General features: G+C 36.3%; 1 protein-coding gene across 1 annotated transcript in view; it reads left to right on the top strand.

Annotated features, from left to right (window-relative positions):
• The first annotated feature begins 441 nt into the window (after positions 1-441).
• The window catches only part of LOC106875961 (cleavage and polyadenylation specificity factor subunit 5), a 28,661-nt gene continuing 7,525 nt past the window's right edge, over positions 442-21,577 (top strand). The window contains exons 1-2 of the mRNA XM_089352484.1: positions 442-754; positions 13,824-14,024. Of these exons, the coding sequence (XP_089208610.1) occupies positions 606-754; positions 13,824-14,024 (350 nt within the window). The 5' untranslated portion in view covers positions 442-605. The remainder of the gene's footprint in view (positions 755-13,823; positions 14,025-21,577) is intronic.

Below are 21,577 nucleotides of genomic sequence, written 5' to 3' on the forward strand. Positions count from 1 at the left end.
TGTTTATTATGGTTGTATTTCAGTCGAAGCGATCTGAAAGTGCATAGATAAACAAATTTGCATCCCCATTCCCTGTCTTGTAGAACATTGGTTAAATCTCATGTTCAGACATTTTTGATAAAATTTGATTTTTTCAATTAACGATTGGTTGTAGGTGAAACGACGAGTTGAAGAAAGAAGCATTTCGATTCGGTATTTATAAAATTTTGAAGGAGGGATAATACCACTTGCTTAATTGTTTTCCCATTTGAAAGAATATTTATTTGTTCTTGGTTATAGACACATTAATCACAGCTGACTCCTCAGTCAGTTTAATGTCGTTTGAAAGAAATTATTTATACAAGTTATGCCATGGAGCATTTACAATATTAATTTTAAATCCTAGTTTTGTAATAAACGCTTCGCAACATCCGGTTTATTTAAATATTAAGGGAGATAATCACTGCTAACGTTGAAAATGTGGGAAATGGACGGTGTGAGGTTTAATGTAATATTCTTTTAAATTTACTAATCTATTATTATGCAATAAACTCCTTAGAACACAAAATATATTTCGCATCTAACTTTGTAAACGCAAGTTCAACGGAAAGTGAACGTGATAGCACATGGCTCATCAAACTCCTAAAATGCCGACGTACCCTAGGTCTGGTTGGCCGAAGGCTGGCGGTGTGAGTGGTTCACAACATGGTTCAGCAAAATATGGAAACATAACGCTCTCTCCTTCCTCAATTACTCTCGAAAGAACCATCAACTTGTAAGTATTATGATTGTTTTCTTTCTGTCACTGTTTGGTTGACCTGAATAATTCTCCTCGGCGGAGGTAAAGAATACGTACACCACCACTTATCGACGTAACAAAAACCCTAAAACTAACCCTAAACCCTAACCTTAACACTAACCCTTAACCCTAACCCTAACCACCGGATGTACGCATTCTTTACCTTCGTCATTCACCTCTATGTTAAATGTATCAAGGTAGATTAATTCCTAATCTCAGTCATCTTAAAAAAAAAAAAATTACATATTTACGTTTATGAATTTGTTTTGCTAGATTCCTTATGTGAAATTGTGTGCTGAAACAGACATTTGCTATATTTCAGGATGGTCATTTTTTTTTCTTGCTAAATAAACTAATAAACTCATGCACTATAGTGCGTCAGTTTATTTGGCAACCGTCTCGAAATACAACAATACATATTTCTTTGTTTAAAACTAAATCGTTTAGTCAGAGAATACCTCTGTCTGCAAACGCTCCCATTTCTGCTACGTAACATGTCAATAAATCTAAAAATTTTGTAAACTTTAGTCTATCTTTCGCAAAATTGTGCCTTTTGACTGTATGTATAAACACTACATATACATACTCTCTCCCTTCTCTCTCACACATATTAAACATTATATAAGCGCTCTCTCTATATAAAACAATACTTACATATACTCTCCCCTTTAATTATTGTATGTGTATGTGTATATATATATATATATATATATATATATATATATATATTATTTAAATAAACGCTGTATAAACAAATATTATATATATATATATATATATATATATATATATATATATATATATATATATATGTATAGTTATGAATTATAACCTATCATTAATTCCTTTCTCCAATAGTAAATGATAGGTAAAAATATAGATATCTTATTTTGTATTGAGTACGAAAATGCGGCATAGTGTCGAATGACGTTGGTAGATGGATACTGTCTTTACCTAATGTGAAACAACGTGTCTTAATCGTTGGACACGCGTGATTTACGGATTAGATGGTGAGCAGAATAAAGTTTGAATAAAATCCTTCTTTCAACTGGTTTATGACACACATGTATAGTCATCATTTAACGTTCATCTTCTATGCTGGCATGAGATGGATGGTTCGACATGATATGACGAGCCAGTTATAACGTCGAACTCCAAAGTTTGCTTTGGCATGGTTTCTACAATAGGATGCTCGGTCTTCCTAACGCTAACTACTTTACGAAGTGTTTTGAGCGGTTCTTCCGTGGCACCGGGCACTTGTGAAGTCACCAAGAAACTTGTAAGAGGGAGCCCTTAACTAAGACGACGGTGTTGTAGAGAGGGATGAGGGTGTATGCCAGGCATTGATTAATAAAAATATGATGGAGGGGCCGTAATAGTTATCTTCCTGTAGAGATGATACATGGCTACTCAAGCTGGAAAGAGAAAAAGATGATAGTACAAGGTGAATATAAGACAAAAGAGAAAGATGCAACTCAAGGGAAACGGGTGGTCAGTGGAAAAGAGTAAAGGGATGATATTGAGAATGCTAGATGCATAGCACAGGGAAATGGTTCCAAGAAGAGAGATAACAGGTAGCACAAATGGGAATGAAATGTAAGTAGTTCTCATAATCATTGCAGCTGAATGAATAGTGTTGTGGTTAGATGGGTTTTAGGAAGATTTATACGGAAGGCATAACAGGAACAAATTGGGTACAGAGGCATAGACATAAACAATACACTTTAAGTGCTTGGTTTTTGCTCAGTTGGCCAGATCTTGAGTACAAGGAATCATCTTGGTCTTTTGTCATCACTCCTGTGAGACTTAATGTCCTGAGGTCAGTCTTCACTACTTTGTCCTGTCTTTTCTTGGACAGCCCTCTACAAGTTTAATCTACAGCAGTTAGCATAGCTTTATGCAGGTGTCCTCATCCATACACATCATATGGTTTTACTAGTGCAGTCTTCTCTCTCTTGCACACTACGTCTAATTCTTCTTTTGCCCAATTTTCTACTCAATGCTTTTGCATTGTGTTGTACATGCACACTAATATTACACTTTCAGTGGAGCACACTAGCTTCATTACTTTCTAGTCATGTGTCTTCTGCATTCATGGTCCACATCTCACTACCATTTAGCATGGCTGTTTGTATGGAAGTATCAAACAATATGCACTTTGCTTTGAGAAGCTGTTTGTTATTAACAGACGTAATAACTCTGAACTTTCTCCTTCCTATTCTTATTCTAGCATCTATACTTTCAGAACATCCTCCTCTACTGCTAATTAGTTTCCTTAGGTAACAGAAACTACTACCTCTAGGGATCTTTCCAGGTATTTGAAGAAATCAATTTTCATGAGCTATAAGTGTTTCTTGCACCTGCTCACTTGCTAGTTTACCTGTGATTCCATTGCACCTCTTGTGTGTCTATAGATTGTACTGAGTAACAATGGAATTTCTACCTACACTTTTCTACATACTAGGCAGGAATAGTTTCCCTGTCTGATATGTAGGAAGTAGTTTCCTGTCAGTTTTTCTGCTTACTAGAGTTTAAGACCTTTGATTCCATGTTTTGCTTCCACTTCTGGAATTTTTTCTAAGTCTACTATAGATTCTGCTGTAAGAACAAGGTCATCAGCATAGAGGGGTTTCCAATAGCAGCTAGTCCTAAACTCTTCTTTTACGGCCTGAAAGATGAAGATGGATTGGAGAGGATTGAGAACTGAACCCTGGAGAAATCCTGCCTGCACACTAAATTTGTTGTATTCTTTGCTAATCCTCACCTTACTGACAACATTCTTGGGCATAACTTGAATGGCTCTCATCAACCACCTATCTACTTCTACCTTCTTCAGTGACCACCATATGTATATACCAGGTCTGGTCAATAAGTATCCGGACTGTTGCCATAGTAACAAAGCTAAAACATGCAGAGTAATGACACAGATTGACCTTGAACTCTGCTGTTCATGCGCATTAAGTTTTAACGTTCTAGCTCACTTCCACTGTTTACAGCAGTGCTTAGGAGGAAGGTGTGTAGTGTGATCATGAAAGAGAAAGTTATCATGACGATATCTGCTCAGAGGCCTATGCAAAGTTGCAGAAAGTGTATGGAGAGGAATGTATGAGCTGCACACAAATGTATGAGTGGTTCAGACATTTCCATGATGGCCGAAAAATGTCGATATTGACAGGACTGAGAGAAACATTGCAGGTGTGCATGTAGCTGTGAGGGGAAATCGTTGAATTACCAACTGTGAGTTATCAGAGGATGTGCAGATTAGTTATGGCTCAGTTCAGTCCATTAAGGATGGATCAGAGAATCAGCCATTATTTCTGCACCATTATCTTGTTGCTTTGAGATTTCAATGGTGTGATTGTTTATTTTTAGATTGACATTGTAGAGTAGGTGTGAAAAACTTGATCTAGTTAAATTGGACATAAAACAGGTAGAATATTCTGGCCAGATATGGCCGGTTTGAATGCTAAAGGGTTACAATAACAAAAACTTTTGAACAATGTAAGCTTGGTAATATACACTCTGGCTAGCCAAATAATGGGAACAAAATTTTCAAAATCACTCCTTTGCTAACACATTTTAAAAGACTTTTTTGATAGTGTATATTGAATGATTTGATTGCAGTAAGTAAAAGTCTCATTGAACACATATTGTCGTCAATAGTTACATTATCTTATCTTCAACTTTAACAGAGAAGGTTTTTTTTTTCTCCGCTCTTCTTCAAGAACTGGACCACATAAAATGATTTGTACTTCTTGTACAATACCAGTGAAAAGAAGTGTTTTCAAAGGTTTCTGTAGGATACATTTGGATATGGCTAAATTACCAATAACTGGAATTTTCTTGATTGACTGATCTTGTTGTTTGCTATTGCTGTTTGTGATGTTATCTTCATTTCTTGAATAACCTTGCTTATTGAATTGTAACAATTTTCTCTGATGGTATCTTATAGTTATAATAGACATCTACAGTTTCATTGTCCATTCTTTCTAATGATGGGTTTTAATGTTCCATTAGCACCAATTGCATCATCTAGATTAAGTACTTGGATTTTTGATTTGTTCAAATAAATTACAGACACATTACAAACTGGATTTTCATATTCAATAAAATGCTCTGCATTCTGGGTTATTTAGTTTTTTTATGAAACATCTTGATACACTTTTCTTCTCACTGTCCCACCCATTCCATCGTAGGATCCTTTGAAATGGTGGGTTTCACCATGATCCCAAAGTATTTTAATATCTGGAGGATAAAAGGAAGTGATAAAAAAATATCTTTATCTAAATTGACCAGAATAACCTTCACTCCAAAAATAAATGTTTTTTTAACTCTTGTGGTGCAATATTCCTCTTGACTTCTTCAGTAAATCTTTGGTTGCATGAACAGGCTTATATTTCTTTCATGAGCTGCTTCAATGGACACTTTGACTAGCAGCAGAATGTTAAGAATCTTTATCAACTGTAACTGTTGATTCATCTGTGGATGACACAGAAGACTTGTAATAGCATGCACATGCAAATACAGAAAAGCAGTTATAAACTCTATAGCAAGCAGTGCATTTCCTAGGACATCAAGATTATCTGCAAATGAAGATATATTCATGTCAAATGTGGACCACTACAATGAAGCACCAGCTAAAGCCAGATATAATAAAAACATTAAATACATTCATAATAGAGAGAGAACATCCTATCCTGGTAGCATATACATAGAATCTCAAACCAATAAATTATAGCCTAGTTCCATGATTAGAAAATAGAGAAGAAAATATTAAGTTTAATGGAAGAATGGGAGCAAATAGAGGTAATGAGTTCACTATGTAGTAACAAACAATATCAATTGCACAGTGCTTAATAGACATAGGGCATCTACTATATATCATAGTGAATACAAGTAAAATGATGGAGATAGAAGAGATGATGATATAGGTAGAGAATGAATCTACTTAAGTAGTGAGGATATATCATACAATTACTATCGGAGGAAAACAAATGTCCATCTTAATGAAAATCCAACTAAGCAGGAAGACAAAACTAATATGGACTAGTTACCTAAGTAAAAAATTAAGTAAGAAAGAGCTGTGTATAATCCAATTTTTGGACTTCACATATCATCCAGAGTCGCTTCTGTTTTTTCTTGGGCTTTAGGTAAATACTTTCCTAAATCTAGTAGGTACCACAAAATCTTTAATAAGTATACAATGAGGCTTTCTTACACAACATTCCTTACCTTAGAGTACTGCATTTTCAAATTAAATAGAAAACTTAACCAGCAAGCTAATAACCAAATCAATACCCATAATAGGAAAAACCTAAAATTTATATGCTGACTTGGAAATGAATCATGAGTTATTAATGTTAACAATACAGAAATAATTCCCTAGGTAGCAAAAATAGAACTCCTTAATGTACTTGGTGTAGGATATGACAGTGATGATGCTAATAATAATAATAATAAAGGGTTTTGAGCACTTGAAAGATTATTGAAAGCTTGTGGATATCTAAGGTTACAGTAGTAACTCATTACCAGTATAAATTCTACCAGGAATAAGACCAAACCTGAATCAAGTTGAATGATTATAATAATGATAGGGATAATAGGAATGACTGTAAGAGCAGTATTAATAACAATAATGATAAGAATTTCAACAACAATACATACAATAAAATGTGCATCTTCAGAAATAAGGATGCATGTCCTTTAGATAATAACTGCCTCTGCAGAAACACCATTTATAACCATTTGGTCCAAATGCATGATAATGTATACCAATATATGGGTTTGACCACTGATTGCTTCAAGAATAGCTGAAGGAACCGTACTACCTCAATTAGAAATAAAAACAAAAACCATAGTCCTCCTTAGCAAAACTAATTTGGCATTGAGCTGCAATGAAAATTAACTACCATGTTTCCTGGTTGGTCCTATGGATCATGTTTCCATATGATAGTGTGGTGGGAATTAAGATTTGTGTGTAGAGGAAGCAATCTGGATATTGTTATCAAAGAAGTTAATTAGTATGCATTCTGTGTTCATAAGATGCCAATATTTATTTGAAAAAACCTAAAAAGGTATAATAGTTTTGAATCAAATTCTTAAGGGTCTGTTTACTATCTCAATTTAAGGCCCATTTGTGACCTGTATATTTTTGGAGGTATTTGTACGATCTATGGAATTTTCCCAACTAAAATCTATATGCAAAGAGTTCTCTTTGGCAAAATACTCAGATTTGTGTGACCTACAATCATTAAATATCCTGGAAAATATTAACCATATTGTTACTGTGGTACATTAACTTGACTTTCTATATTTGTTCATATTTGCATGGTTAATGCAGTTTGTATCTTGCTTTCAATTGCGTTTGACTATGATGAAGTATGGATCTTCCTCGATAACACTATCAGTGGAGGACAAGATCTTGTGTTGGATAAGTCTTGTCTTTTTATTTTTCATATGTCTGAGTGAATACTATAAATTAAGGACATTTATGCATGAATACTGTGTAGTATAGATGTCACTATCTGTAGTATTTATGAAGTAGTATCAAAAAGTTCCCGGAATAGTTATGTCTGATAACTTATTTCTCTAAGTTTTAACATCATCTCCTTTGAAATAGTCACCTTGTGCAGCAATTCACCGGTCCCAGCGTTCCTGTCACCTTTGGAATCTGGCTTGGAAGTTGTTTTCCGTACACAAGTTGAGGACCTTCTGCAGCAATTTGCTCTTGATCTTGACAACAGTGTTAAAATGGTGACCTTTGAGCTGCATTTTCATCCACAGGTGCTAAATCTGGGGAATATGGTTGGTGTGGAAGCGATACCATGTTTTTGTTGAGATATTCGCGAGTGAGGGGAGCTCAGTGATGGTGCATAATCGTTGTGAAGAATCCAATTCCTTGTGCTCCAAAGACCTGGCTGCTTTTACTGAATGCCCTCCCTCAAATGCTTCAAAATATCACAGCAGAACCCTCGATTGACTGTCTGACCCTGATGGATGAATTCTTGATGCACAAAACCGAGGATGTTGAAAAAAACGATGAGCATTCACTCGATTGAGCTACATCTCTGTTGTACCTTCTTTGATTATGGAAATGAAAGGCTCTTCCATTGTGATGACTGCTGCTTCATCTCAAGGTAGTACCTATAGATCCAACTCTTATTATTTGTGATGATCCTTGACATGAAGAATGGGTCATCAGCAGCATGCTGACAAAGATCTTGACAGACTTTGATGCGATGTTCTTTCTGCTCAGTGGTTAGCAGGTTGGGGACAAACTTGGCAGAGACATATTGCATATTCAATTCAGACATTTGGATTGCCTGCATGAACTCATACGACAGAACAACATCAACAAGAAAACTGACAGGACCACACCCAATTCAGGTAAATGGTCCTGCTCTATATGCAGGAAAGGTGTAGGCAAGAATTCCAAATGATGTATCCAGTGCAAGCTATGGACACACTAGATGTATTTATGTATTCATGCATGCTTCCATCTGTCCATCCATCCATCCATCCATCTATTCATCTTCTCTCCTTCCTTTCCTACCTACTGACCTGCCTACCTATCTACCTTCCTACTTATCTACTTATGGTATCCAATAGTACCACTCTGGTTCAGGAGATTCAGGGTTTTGAGGGGTGTGGAACCACCTCTTAACCACTATTGTTCTTGGTCTACTCTGACCTAGAGTAGTTGCACCTGTCAGGGTCCCAGCTATGAGTTAACTATCATATATGAAGACATTCCAAGTATGTGGGTGCAGAAATACTCTTGATTGGTTTCAGGATACAGCAAAACCCTGAAAGTGACAGACTTTTAGCTGTTGCCACAGCATCCTTCTAGGAGAGGGACATTCTCATGTAAAATCTGCAGTTTCACAAGATACTGGTCATCTTGCTTAAGCCTGTCACAAGGTACTAATTACTGAAATTCAGAGATGGGTACTGGTGTTTCAAAAGTGTTTATCTCTGTAATCCAGTGTCATACAGATCAGATGTCTTAGTAGTGATCTTATTTGTCCCTCCATCTACAGAAAGTCTTATGGTGATAAAAGAGTGTTAACGTGTGCAAACCTAACAATTGGAAGTGCACAGTAAGTTATGACTTTTGCCTGTTACCTATGCTTCAGTTATGATTTTTTCTGTTACCTATTCTTCAAACCATGCACATCTGCAGTGGGACTGAACGGTCATTTGAGAGATCACATTCCCTCCCCACCCTACAACACGTCATTAACCCATCTCCCTGTCTTTTTCTCTCACTCTTTGCCTCTCCCTTCGACTAACCATGTGAAGCATTTGGCCTTATACTCCTCTCTCCTTTCTACTCACATTCCTCCCCTCTCTCTCACTTTTACTCCACCTCTCACTCCACTTTTCATTCCACCTCCACCTCTCTAACTAACTAAAGTATAACAGGTGAATGAGCAAGCTTATTTTTATATAAATGCTCTCCAATACTGTTGACTGTTCACCAATCCATCAAGTTGTTCCTGAAAAACGGAGATATAAAAACAATCATGAAATCTAGTCTGAACACCCTGTACATACGTATGTGTGTGTGTGTATATATATATATATATAGTTAAAAAAAAGACAATAAACAATAACAAAAAACAACAACGTGAGGACGTGATACGGATAGTGTTATTAGACGCTTGGGAAAGGAAAGAGAGAGAGTATGACGTTTTGGGCGGAGCCCTTCGTCGGAAACAAGGAAAGTTCAAAGAAGGGAAAAACGGAGAAAGAAAAAATCAACACCGATGTCCACAAAGTTACATTGTGGAATGTAAATTTTAGATGTAATACTTGATAAGTGTAAGCACCTGTATATGCCAGATAGTGGCCGAGGTGAAAGAATATATTAAAAAGTAAAATGAAAACAGAACACAAAGGATATCGCAGTACACGTGTTTCAAGCTTTATACACAAACTGTTGTTGTATCATTATATGAGTATATAATTGATAGAAAGGATGGTTTAAAGCTATCTTCAGCCGCAAGCATTTTCAGTCCCAAGATTACATTACAAAGAAGAAAGAAAAAGAGAGAAAAAGGAAAAGTCCACTTAGTATTATCCATTGTAATATGCTTATCCTTTAAATTGTTATATCTGCATAAATGTTCCTTGGTATTCAAAAATCTGACCATATTGTACCATAATTCAGGGTAGGGTGAATGATAAATAGATTGGATTGTATATAACTAGCGTATATGAGATAGAAGGAGAAGATCAAAAATAAAATAAAAGTTAGTGGTTAAAACAATATAAAATACGAAATAAAACAATATAAAATAAGAGATAAAATATAAAAATAATGGAAGTCAAATCGAGAGTAATATAAGAAAAAAATACGGATAATAAAGTAAGTTACATATAAATAAATAAAAAAGATTTAGTAGGGTTGGAATAAAGTAATGAAGGAAATAAAAGAATTGGGATAAAGAAATAGAAGAAATAAAAGAACTGTGCAGGTGGCATGTAAAAAACACCATTTTGAGCGTGGCCATTGCCAGTACCGCCTGACTGGCCCTCGTGCCGGTGGCACGTAAAAGCACCCACTACACTCTCAGAGTGGTTGGCGTTAGGAAGGGCATCCAACTGTAGAAACTGTGCCAGATCAGATTGGAGTCTGGTGCAGCCTTCTGGTTTGCCAGTCCTCAGTCAAATCATCCAACCCATGCTAGCATAGAAGGCGGACGTTAAATGATGATGATGATATAGATATATATATTTATTTATTTATTCCTAATGAAAAGTGGTTGTTATATTAGAGCACAAAATACTGCATTATTTACCATGAGAGAACCTCTAATATGAATTTGTAGTACATTTAAGCACTTGTTTATATCTCTAGTAAGAGTTGTCTGCTAGTGATATAAACATGAGTGCTTATATGCACCACAAGTCCATATGAGAGGTTTTCTCATGATAAATAATGCAGTATTTTGTGTTCTAACTCAACATCCACTTTTAGTGGGGATAAATATTACCTTTTGGTATTAATACTGTTTCTGTTGCTATTAATTATATATATATACACATGTATTATGTGTGTCTTGTTTGAGTGGATGTGTATATAGAAAATATGTATATATCTTCATGTGTATGTGTGTGTGTATATATATATATATATATATATATATATATATATATATATATATATGATTATAAATTTTCTTCAGAAAATCATAGAAAGCATGGAAGTGCTTGAGTCAAACCTGAGACACTAGACAAGTTCAAGAAATACAGGGAAGAAGTTTAACTCAGGCAGACTATGATTGGTGTATACATATACGGATTTAATAAAAAGAATTGTCTAAAACATATATTAATATATTCAAAATATAGAAACATAGAAATATAAAAATATATATGAATGTTAAAAATATGCAAGGACAAATAAATATATACATATCTCGTGCCACTGGACTGGCTCCCGTGCAGGTGGCACGTAAAAAACACCATTTTGAGCTTGGCCGTTGCCAGTACCGTGTGACTGGCCCTTGTGCCAGTGGCACGTAAAAGCACTCACTACACTCTCAGAGTGGTTGGCGTTAGGAAGGGCATCCAGCTGTAGAAACTCTGCCAGATCAGATTGGAGCCTGGTGCAGCCTTCTGGCTTGCCAGTTCTCAGTCAAATCGTTCAACCCATGCTAGCATGGAAAGCGGACGTTAAATGATGATGATAAATATAATGAAGTATAGATAAAAATATAGATGATGATAATGAAATATAGAAAGACATTTCGTTAAAAAATTATGGAACGCAGGTAGTAATAAATGTTTAAAAAAGAGTCTATATTTCATTATTCTCATCTATATTTTTATATTTCTATATAAATTTTCTTGCCAGTACCGCCTGACTGGCTCCTGTAGGATTTTCGAGCGAGATCGTTGCCAGTGCCCCTGGACTGGCTTGTGCGGGTGGCACATAAAAGACACCATTTCGAGCGTGGCCGTTTTCGTGCGGGTGACACGTAAAAGCACCCACTACACTCTCTGAGTGGTTGGCGTTAGGAAGGGCATCCAGCTGTAGAAACTCTGCCAAATCAGACTGGAGCCTGGTGTTGCCATCCGGTTTCACCAGTCCTCAGTCAAATCGTCCAACCCATGCTAGCATGGAAAGCGGACGTTAAACGATGATGATGATGATGATGATTTTGAATGCATTAATATATATTTTAGGCAATTCTTTTTATTAAATCCGTATATGTATACACCAATCGTAGTCTGCCTGAGTTGAACTTCTTCCCTGTATCTCTTGAACTTATATATATATATATATATATATATATATATATATATATATATATATATATACACCTTAGAAATAAGTACAGAAGTATCAGATTTGCTGGACCAGGTCATGAAAGTTACAGAAAGAGGTATAGCCCAATTAATTAGGAAGAGAAATGATTAAATGCTGTTTGGCTTAGTAATGGGGTGAAACTAGTTTGGTCATGTGATGTGCATGGATGTAGACAATTGCATACAGAAGTGTTGATCTCAAAAGTGGATAGAACTTGTGAAAGAGGAAGAAGGCCTATCTTAAGACACTGAACCTTATGAAGATGACAAAGGACTGAGATATCTTCCCTCTTGCTGTACTCAAGAAGACCTATCCACTACAGCAGAAGTGATATTCTAAACCACCTTGGTCAGTGCCTGTCTGTGAGGTCCCATGCTCACCTGAATCCTCTCTGCCCCATCAACCATTTCCCCCTACCTTTCATCCTCTAACACCCATTATTTTTCTATCATCTGAGAGCAGAACATGCACATACTACATTCCCCTGCTTTCTCAGTTACCACCTTCTCTACCCTAAACCACTTCCATTTCCTATTACCTTCCCCTGTCTAGTGTCTCCACCAATCACATCCTTTCCATGCCTTCTCTTCCCTATGTTGTTCTCGATCAGTAACGCTTTGCTTATCTGCTATCACCCTTAATGCACTTACATACCTACCATAACCCTTACACCTCCCAAGCCTCTTATATTTCACTCCATCATTTGCCTCCGTCACCTTTTTCCTGTTCATCCACCCAGTCTAAACCTCTGTATCATCTACTTATTCTAACTATCCAAAATGTCCCTTGAAGGCATATCCCAATACATCTTCACCACCATCTCTCTCACTATTGCTCTAACTTACCCTCCATTTTCAACTTGAATATTTATGTATCTACTCTACAACAAGACACCTATCCCTGTCCCTCTGTACCTGTAATCTCTCATCAACTGGCACAAAGCAACCCTCTCTCTACTACTACCCCTCCCAGCTGAGAGAGTTTTTGTTTTGAAAGTTACTTGGTGGCCCTGTTGGTGCCTGTGCCACATAAAAGGCACTCAGTACACTCTGAAAAGTGGTTGGCGTTAGGAAGTGAATCTAGCCATAGAAACCATGCCAAAGCAGACAATGGAGCCTGGTGTGGTCCCTGGCCTTACCAGCTCCTGTTAAATTGTCAAACCAATGCCAGCATGGAATACAGACATTAATGATGATGATGATGATATATATATGTATATATATATATATATATATATATATATATCATCATCATACTTTATTTTTTTAATTTATATTTTAACCTATTTCACTGCAGTTACCTTTACTTTAATTCTAAAACCTTATCCTCACGCACCATGTAACCACCCCTCCACTTTCACAGTCTCTTTCCTATTCTCCCCTTCCTTGATCTGCTGATTTTACCAAGAGCATATCTTGGAACTTTTTAACCCTCTACCTAGAGATTCATTTCTAGCTTTCATTATATTTATCTTTTGTACTACTTCTAGGAATACATATTCTAAAATTACTGGCATCGGTTGGATGGCTTGACCAGAACTGGCAAGCTGTTGAGCCACACATGCACACGCGTGCGCGCACAACACACACACGCACGTACACACACAGTCGTAGCTTCAAAAATGCCATGAGAAAACAAAATTTATAGCATTTTTTGCTCTAATATGGTTGTTGAGATTTATATTCTTTCACTGTCTAAGGTTCTTTTAAAATTTCTTTTCTATTGCAGATATCCTCTAACTAATTATACGTTTGGTACAAAAGAACCACTTTATGAAAAGGACAGCTCTGTTCCTGCAAGATTCCAACGAATGCGAGAAGAATTTGAAAAGATTGGAATGCGCCGGTCTGTAGAAGGTGTCTTGATTGTTCATGAGCATGGTTTACCACACGTTCTTCTTTTGCAGTTAGGAACAACATTTTTTAAACTGTAAGTTTTTATCCATGTTCAGATTAAGATTTTTTGTGGGGTGGGTTCGTAATATTTATTTGATCAGTTCAAAATATAAAATATCAGGTTTGATTCTGGAAGTGGATTAGTAAGCAGTAAAATACATGAATTTCTTTTTCATTACTATTTTATATTTCTTTATCCATGTTTTCTACAGTTAGCAACTGAACTGTAAGTTTTTATGTGTGTGTATATATAAAACATATATATATATATGTATGTATATCTATGTATGTATATTTGTGTATGTGTATGTATGTAAGTATATATACATGTATATATATATATATATATATATATATATATATATATATATATATGTAAATGTATGCATATATCAGATTGGAGCCTGGTGTTGCCATCCGGTTTCACCAGTCCTCAGTCAAATCGTCCAACCCATGCTAGCATGGAAAGCGGACGTTAAACGATGATGATGATGATATATGTATATATAAATGTATGCATATATATGTATATATAAATGTATGTATATATAAATGTATGCATATATATGTATGTATAAATCATCATCATCATCATCATCGTTTAACGTCCGCTTTCCATGCTAGCATGGGTTGGACGATTTGACTGAGGACTGGTGAAACCGGATGGCAACACCAGGCTCCAGTCTAATTTGGCAGAGTTTCTACAGCTGGATGCCCTTCCTAACGCCAACCACTCAGAGTGTAGTGGGTGCTTTTACGTGTCACCCGCATGAAAATGGCCACGCTCGAAATGGTGTCTTTTATGTGCCACCCGCACAAGCCAGTCCGGGGCACTGGCAACGATCTCGCTCGAAAATCCTACGGGAGCCAGTCAGGCGGTACTGGCAACGGCCACACTCAAAATGGTGCATCTCATGTGCCACCCGCACAAGAACCAGTCCAGGGGCACTGGCAACGATCTTACTTGGCTTGCCGGGTCTTCTCACGCACAGCACATTTCCAAAGGTCTCGGTCAGTAGTCATCGCCTCGGTGAGGCCCGAATTTACGAAGGTCTTGCCTCACCACCTCAGCCCAGGTCTTCCTGGGCCTACCTCTTCCACAGGTTCCCTTCACAGTTAGGGTGTGGCACTTTTTCACGCAGCTATCCTCATCCATTCTCACCACATGTCCATACCAGCGCAATCGTCTCTCTTGCACACCACAACTGATGCTTCTAATGTTCAGCTTTTCTCTCAAGATACTTACACTCTGACGGGTATTCACATTGACATTACACATCCAACGGAGCATACTGGCTTCATTCCTTGCGAGCTTGCGTATGTCCTCAGCAGTTACAGCCCATGTTTCACTGCCATGTAGCATGGCGGTTCGTACGCATGTGTCATACAGTCTGCCGTTTACTCTGAGTGAGAGTCCCTTTGTCGCCAGCAGGGGTAAGAGCTCTCTAAACTTTGCCCAGGCTATTCTTATTCTAGCAGCTACACTTTCAGCGCACCCACCCCCACTACTAGCTTGGTCGCCCAGATAGCGGAAGCTATCGACTACCTCTAGTTTTTCACCCTGGAATGAGATAGAAGTTGTTTCCTGTTTGTTTACAGTGTTTATTGCACCTGAACATCTGCCACAAACAAAAACTAACTTGCTAGTTAACCTGCCTTTGATGTTGCTGCACCTCTTATGTGTCCATAGCTTGCACCGGGTACATCTTATAGAGTTACTACCTACTCCTTTTCTACATACTGAGCAGGGCCATCTACCTGAAGAGGTTTGTGTTTTATCTACCTTCCTACTTATTAGGATTTTGGTTTTAGCCAGGTTGACTCTAAGGCCCTTCAATTCTAGACCTTGCTTCCACACCTGAAACTTCTCCTCTAGTTCTGATAGTGACTCCGCAATTAGGGCAAGGTCATCAGCATAGAGGAGCTCCCAGGGGCAACCTGTCTTGAACTCCTCTGTGATTGCCTGGAGGACTATGATAAATAAGAGGGGGCTGAGGACGGAACCTTGGTGGACCCCTACCTCTACCCGGAATTCATTGCTGTACTCATTTCCAACCCTCACCTTACTGGCAGCATCTCGGTACATGGCTCGCACAGCTCTCACTAACCATTCTTCTATCCCAAGTTTCCTCATTGACCACCAGATAAGGGATCGGGGGACCCTGTCAAAGGCTTTCTCCATGTCAACGAAAGCCAGGTACAGAGGTTTATCCTTAGCTAGGTATTTCTCCTGCAACTGTCTCACTAGAAATAAGGCATCAGTAGTGCTTTTACCTGGCACGAACCCAAACTGCATCTCATCTAAATTGATTCGCTCCCTAATTAGTTGGGCTATGACCCTCTCTGTAACTTTCATAACCTGATCTAACAGCTTGATGCCTCTGTAATTATTATATGCATAGATATGTATATATAAATGTATGCATATATATGTATATATAAATGTATGCATATATATGTATATATATATGTATGCATATATATGTATATATGTATGCATATATATGTATATATGTATGCATATATATGTATATATGTATGCATATATATGTATATATATGTATGCATATATATGTGTATATATATGTATGCATATATATGTATATATATATGTATGCATATATATGTGTATATATATATATATATATATATATGTATGCATATATATATATATGTATATGTATATATATATATATATCTATGTTGCTATATGCTCGAAATACGAAAGTAGAAAAACAGCCAACAACTGATGAAGGGGCGTTCTTTATGTTGTTTGTCTTGTTTTCCATGTGTCTTTTGTTGTTCGAAAAATAGTTCCTATTCCATGTACTTGTACTACGTGTTTTTTTGTTGTACATGTTTCCTGTGCCCACATATGCATATATATATATACGTATAGATGTATGTACATAGACATATGTATATATGCATATATATTATTTATATTATATGTGTATGTATATATTATTTATATGTATATATGCATATATATTATTTATATTATATGTGTATGTATATATTATTTATACGTATATATGCATATATATTATTTATATTATATGTATATATGTATTCACTGTCCTGTTTTTGTTACCAACTTTGACCCTCTGCAAATCCCAAATTTTATTTTGCTTTGTCATAATTGCTTGAAATGTTGAGTAGATAAAACAGCCGACAACTGAAGAAGGGTTGTTCTTTATGCTACTTGTCTTGTTTGCCATTTGTTTCTTTTGTTTGCAAAAAAGAGTTTGTATTCTATGTTTTTGTATCTTGTGTTGTTTATGTTTTATGACGTCCTGTACCCATATATTCATATGTATATACATATATATGTAAGTATATATGCATATATATATATATCATTTATATTATTATATGATTGAACACCACTCATCCATTTCGAAGTAAGTTTATATATGTATGTGTATATATATATATATATATAATAATAATAATAATATTAGGAACAAAATCCGAAATTACAGGTAAAAACTCAACTGAAACCAATTTATAAAAAATTAAAATTAAATTGAGCTTTACAGAGTAAAATATATATAAATATATAGTTTTAGGGACAAGAACCAAGGTTCATGAACTCATCGATGAAAATCCACTGTCACATATAGAAAAATTAATAATTATAAGCACAATAAATGAGTATAATATAATACAAAGTAAATATCATAAGATAAAATAATAAAATGACTACACGTGTTTCATAACTAATTTTCCAATACAATGAAATTTAAATCGATTAAAATCAATTAAAATTATCGAAAATAAATTCTATTCAAAAATACAGCTAATTGTCAGGTCTAAATACAACAATAATAATAATAAATGTATATATCAACCAACAATAAGTACCAAATGAATTTATATAAAATACTTATTTTATAAAGATAGAAAAATTATTAAAAATATCAAAATAATAAACATTCCATAATCATCCCTACATCCATTATAATATATGCTAACATGTATATTATATACAAAAACCAGCTTACATAAATTATTATAGTTTTAAATACTTTGAACAAAGTTTAAGGTTAAAATAATAATAAAGATAATATTAGTACATATTTAACCTGTGTAATAGTTAAAGCCAGACTATTTAAAAGTAAAAACGTTTATTTAATTATCATTAAAAATCAATTGAATAATAGAAAAATACAAGAATACTTATTTCTACAAACGTAGAAATAAAAATATGAATGAAAAAGTTATGAATGAAAAAATTTAAGAGTGAAAAGAATTATTATGAATGAAAGATTAAACTTTATATAGCCTAAGTTTTGATAAAAAAAACCTTTAACGATATTATAAACAATAAAGACTAATTATTAATCAAATATTATTAATCAAAACTAATCGAAAATATATCAACCCTATTCAAATCGAAGTCTTATATTATGTTGAAATGATACTCTAACTTCTAAATAGTTTAGTGTTAAATAAGTTATCTATTAAAAATAATCTTTAAAAAAACCAAATGAATAATATAAAAAACAAGAATACATATTATTTTCAAATAGTAGAAAATCATTTAGCAAAGAAAAAACAGAACTTATCCATATTTTTCCGTAATTCAAAAAATACATACATGAAGGTATATTTGTAGAAAATTTCATGAAAAAATATTCATTTTCCTAGAAGTGGAATTTCCGAAAATTGTCCCCCCACCTCCCAAAACACTTTCACCGAAAATTTTTGTATATTCGGAATCTACATAATAAATAATATATGCATAGAAAATTTCATTAAAAAAATATTCATTTTTCTGAAAGTTATGACCTTCCAAAGTCAGTGGGTACAACTTTGTAGTTATACCACATTGACGAACATGAGTTATATTTTTGTGAATGATTGTGTTTACTTGCACATGTATGCGTTTGAGAGAGTGAGGGAGGAAGAGGGAGAGAAATGAATAGAGAATGAGAGCAATGTGTATGTTGTCACAGATCACGTATGTGTGGTTGTGTGTGTTTTTACATATCAATGTTATGAAAAATAGGTAAAGAATACTGGGAGGAAAGTTTAATCTATGACTTTGTATGTGTCACTTTCTCTCTCTCTCTCTCTCTCTCTCTCTCTCTCCCTCTTTTACTCTTACTCTCTATATTATATGTTGAGCGCATGTGTAAGAACGCCGTTCCAGGTAGAAGGGAAGAAATATAAAAGTTGGTAGAAACAACAGCTAAGTCTCCCTTAAATCACACAAAAAAACTAAACGGAATTTTAAAAATCTAATTACTGCACTGGAAAGTTCACATCGAGAAATTTCCAATGATGTAAAAATTTTTACGAAAAAGTGGAAAATGTGGATTTCTATACACTTTTAAAAAGGCTTCACACAGACACACAACTTCAGCTTTATATATTAAGATGTATATATATATATATGTATATATGTGTGTATATATATATATATACATATATATATATATATATATATATATATATATATATAGCAATATCAAAGGCAGATTAACTACAAAGTTAGTTTTTGTATGTGGCAGATGTTTAGGTGCAATAAACACTGTAAACAAACAGGAAACAACTTCTATCTCATTCCAGGGAGAAAAACTAGAGGTAGTTGATAGCTTCCGCTATCTGGGTGACCAAGTTAGTAGTGGGGGTGGGTGGGCTGAAAGTGTAACCGCTAGAATAAGAATAGCCTGGGCCAAGTTTAGAGAGCTCTTACCTCTGCTGGCGACAAAGGGACTCTCACTCAGGGTAACAGGCAGACTGTATGACGCATGTGTATGAACAGCCATGCTACATGGCATTGAAACATGGGCTGTGACTGCTGAGGACATGCGTAAGCTCGCAAGGAATGAAGCCAGTATGCTCCGCTGGATGTGTAATGTAAATGTGCATACCCGTCAGAGTGTAAGTATCTTGAGAGAAAAGCTGAACATAAGAAGCGTCAGTAGTGGTGTGCAAGAGAGACGATTGCGCTGGTTTGGACATGTGGTGAGAATGAATGAGGATAGCTGTGTGAAAAAGTGCTACTCCCTAACAGTTGAGGGAACCCGTGGAAGAGGTAGGCCCAGGAAGACCTGGGCTGAGGTGGTGAGGCAAGACCTTCGAACATTGGGCCTCACCGAGGCGATGACTACTGACCGAGACCTTTGGAAATGTGCTGTGCGTGAGAAGACCCGGCAAGCCAAGTGAGATAGTTGCCAGTGCCCCTGGACTGGCTCTTGTGCGGGTGGCACATAAGATGTACCATCCTGAGCGTGACCGTTGCCAGTACCGCCTGACTGACCTTGTAGGGTTTTCTAGCGAGATCGTTGCCAGTGCCCCTGGACTGGCTCTTGTGCGGGTGGCACATAAAAGACACCATTTCGAGCGTGGCCGTTTTCGTGTGGGTGACACGTAAAAGCACCCACTACACTCTCTGAGTGGTTGGCGTTAGGAAGGGCATCCAGCTGTAGAAACTCTGCCAAATTAGATTGGAGCCTGGTGTAGCCATCCGGTTGCACCAGTCCTCAGTCAAATCGTCCAACCCATGCTAGCATGGAAAGCGAACGTTAAACGATGATGATGATGATGATGATGATACACACATGTGTATATATATCCCATACACGTGTATATATATCTCTTCAAAGCATACAGAAATTAAAACAATGTTATGGAAATAAACAAACAATCATGATGCCATATATGTCAACAACTTTACTTCTGCAAATGATAGAATGCCATAAGATAACTTCCCTTGACACACACACATGCATATGCACACTAGGCAAAATTTCTGTGCAAACTATGTTATTTCTTGCAGTGTACACCTGCAAATTTAGAGCTCAGACCGAATTGAAGTCATTTTTTCTATTGTGTATTTTGTGATTGTGATGAGTGTATTTAAATACCTGATCTTCGATATAAACTTGAAAGGACGTTTTCCTAGAAATCCTGTCCTTCCTCTTCTTTCTAGTATGTCCGAGGTGACATTTCCTAAATTTCTTCCGATTCCTTTGTTTGTGATACAAGAGATTAGGATTTCACCCACAAAACATGTTCTCATCATCATCATCGTCGTTTAACGTCCGCTTTCCAATGCTAGCATGGGTTGGATGATTTGACTGAGGACTGGTGGACCAGGAGGCGACACCAGGCTTTTATGTGCCACCGGCACGAAGGCCAGTCAGGCGGTACTGGCAATAGCCACGCTCGAAATGGTGTATTTTATGTGCCACCTGCACAGGAGCCAGTCCATCGGCACTGGCAACGACCTCGCTCGAATGTCTTACTGGCAACGGCCATGCTCGGAATGGTGTATTTTACGTGCCACCTGCACAGGAGCCAGTCCATCGGCAATGGCAACGATCTCGCTCAAATGTCTTTTCACGGGCCACTGGCACAAGTTCCAGAAAGGCAACGTTGGTAACGATCACGCTGGTGCTATTTACGTGCCACTGACACGGAAGCCAGACAGTTGCTCTGGCAATGATCGTGCTTGGACGGTGCTCTTAGTGCTCCACTGGTACAGGTGCCATCACGATTTCGCTTTCGCTTGCCCCAACAGGTCTTCACAAGCCGAGTTTAGTGTTCCTACAAATTTAGTTCGATTTCAATTCC

The sequence above is a fragment of the Octopus bimaculoides genome, chromosome 5, assembly GCF_046866305.1.
Source record: "Octopus bimaculoides isolate indiv1 chromosome 5, ASM4686630v1, whole genome shotgun sequence".
Taxonomy (NCBI): Eukaryota; Metazoa; Mollusca; class Cephalopoda; order Octopoda; family Octopodidae; genus Octopus; species Octopus bimaculoides.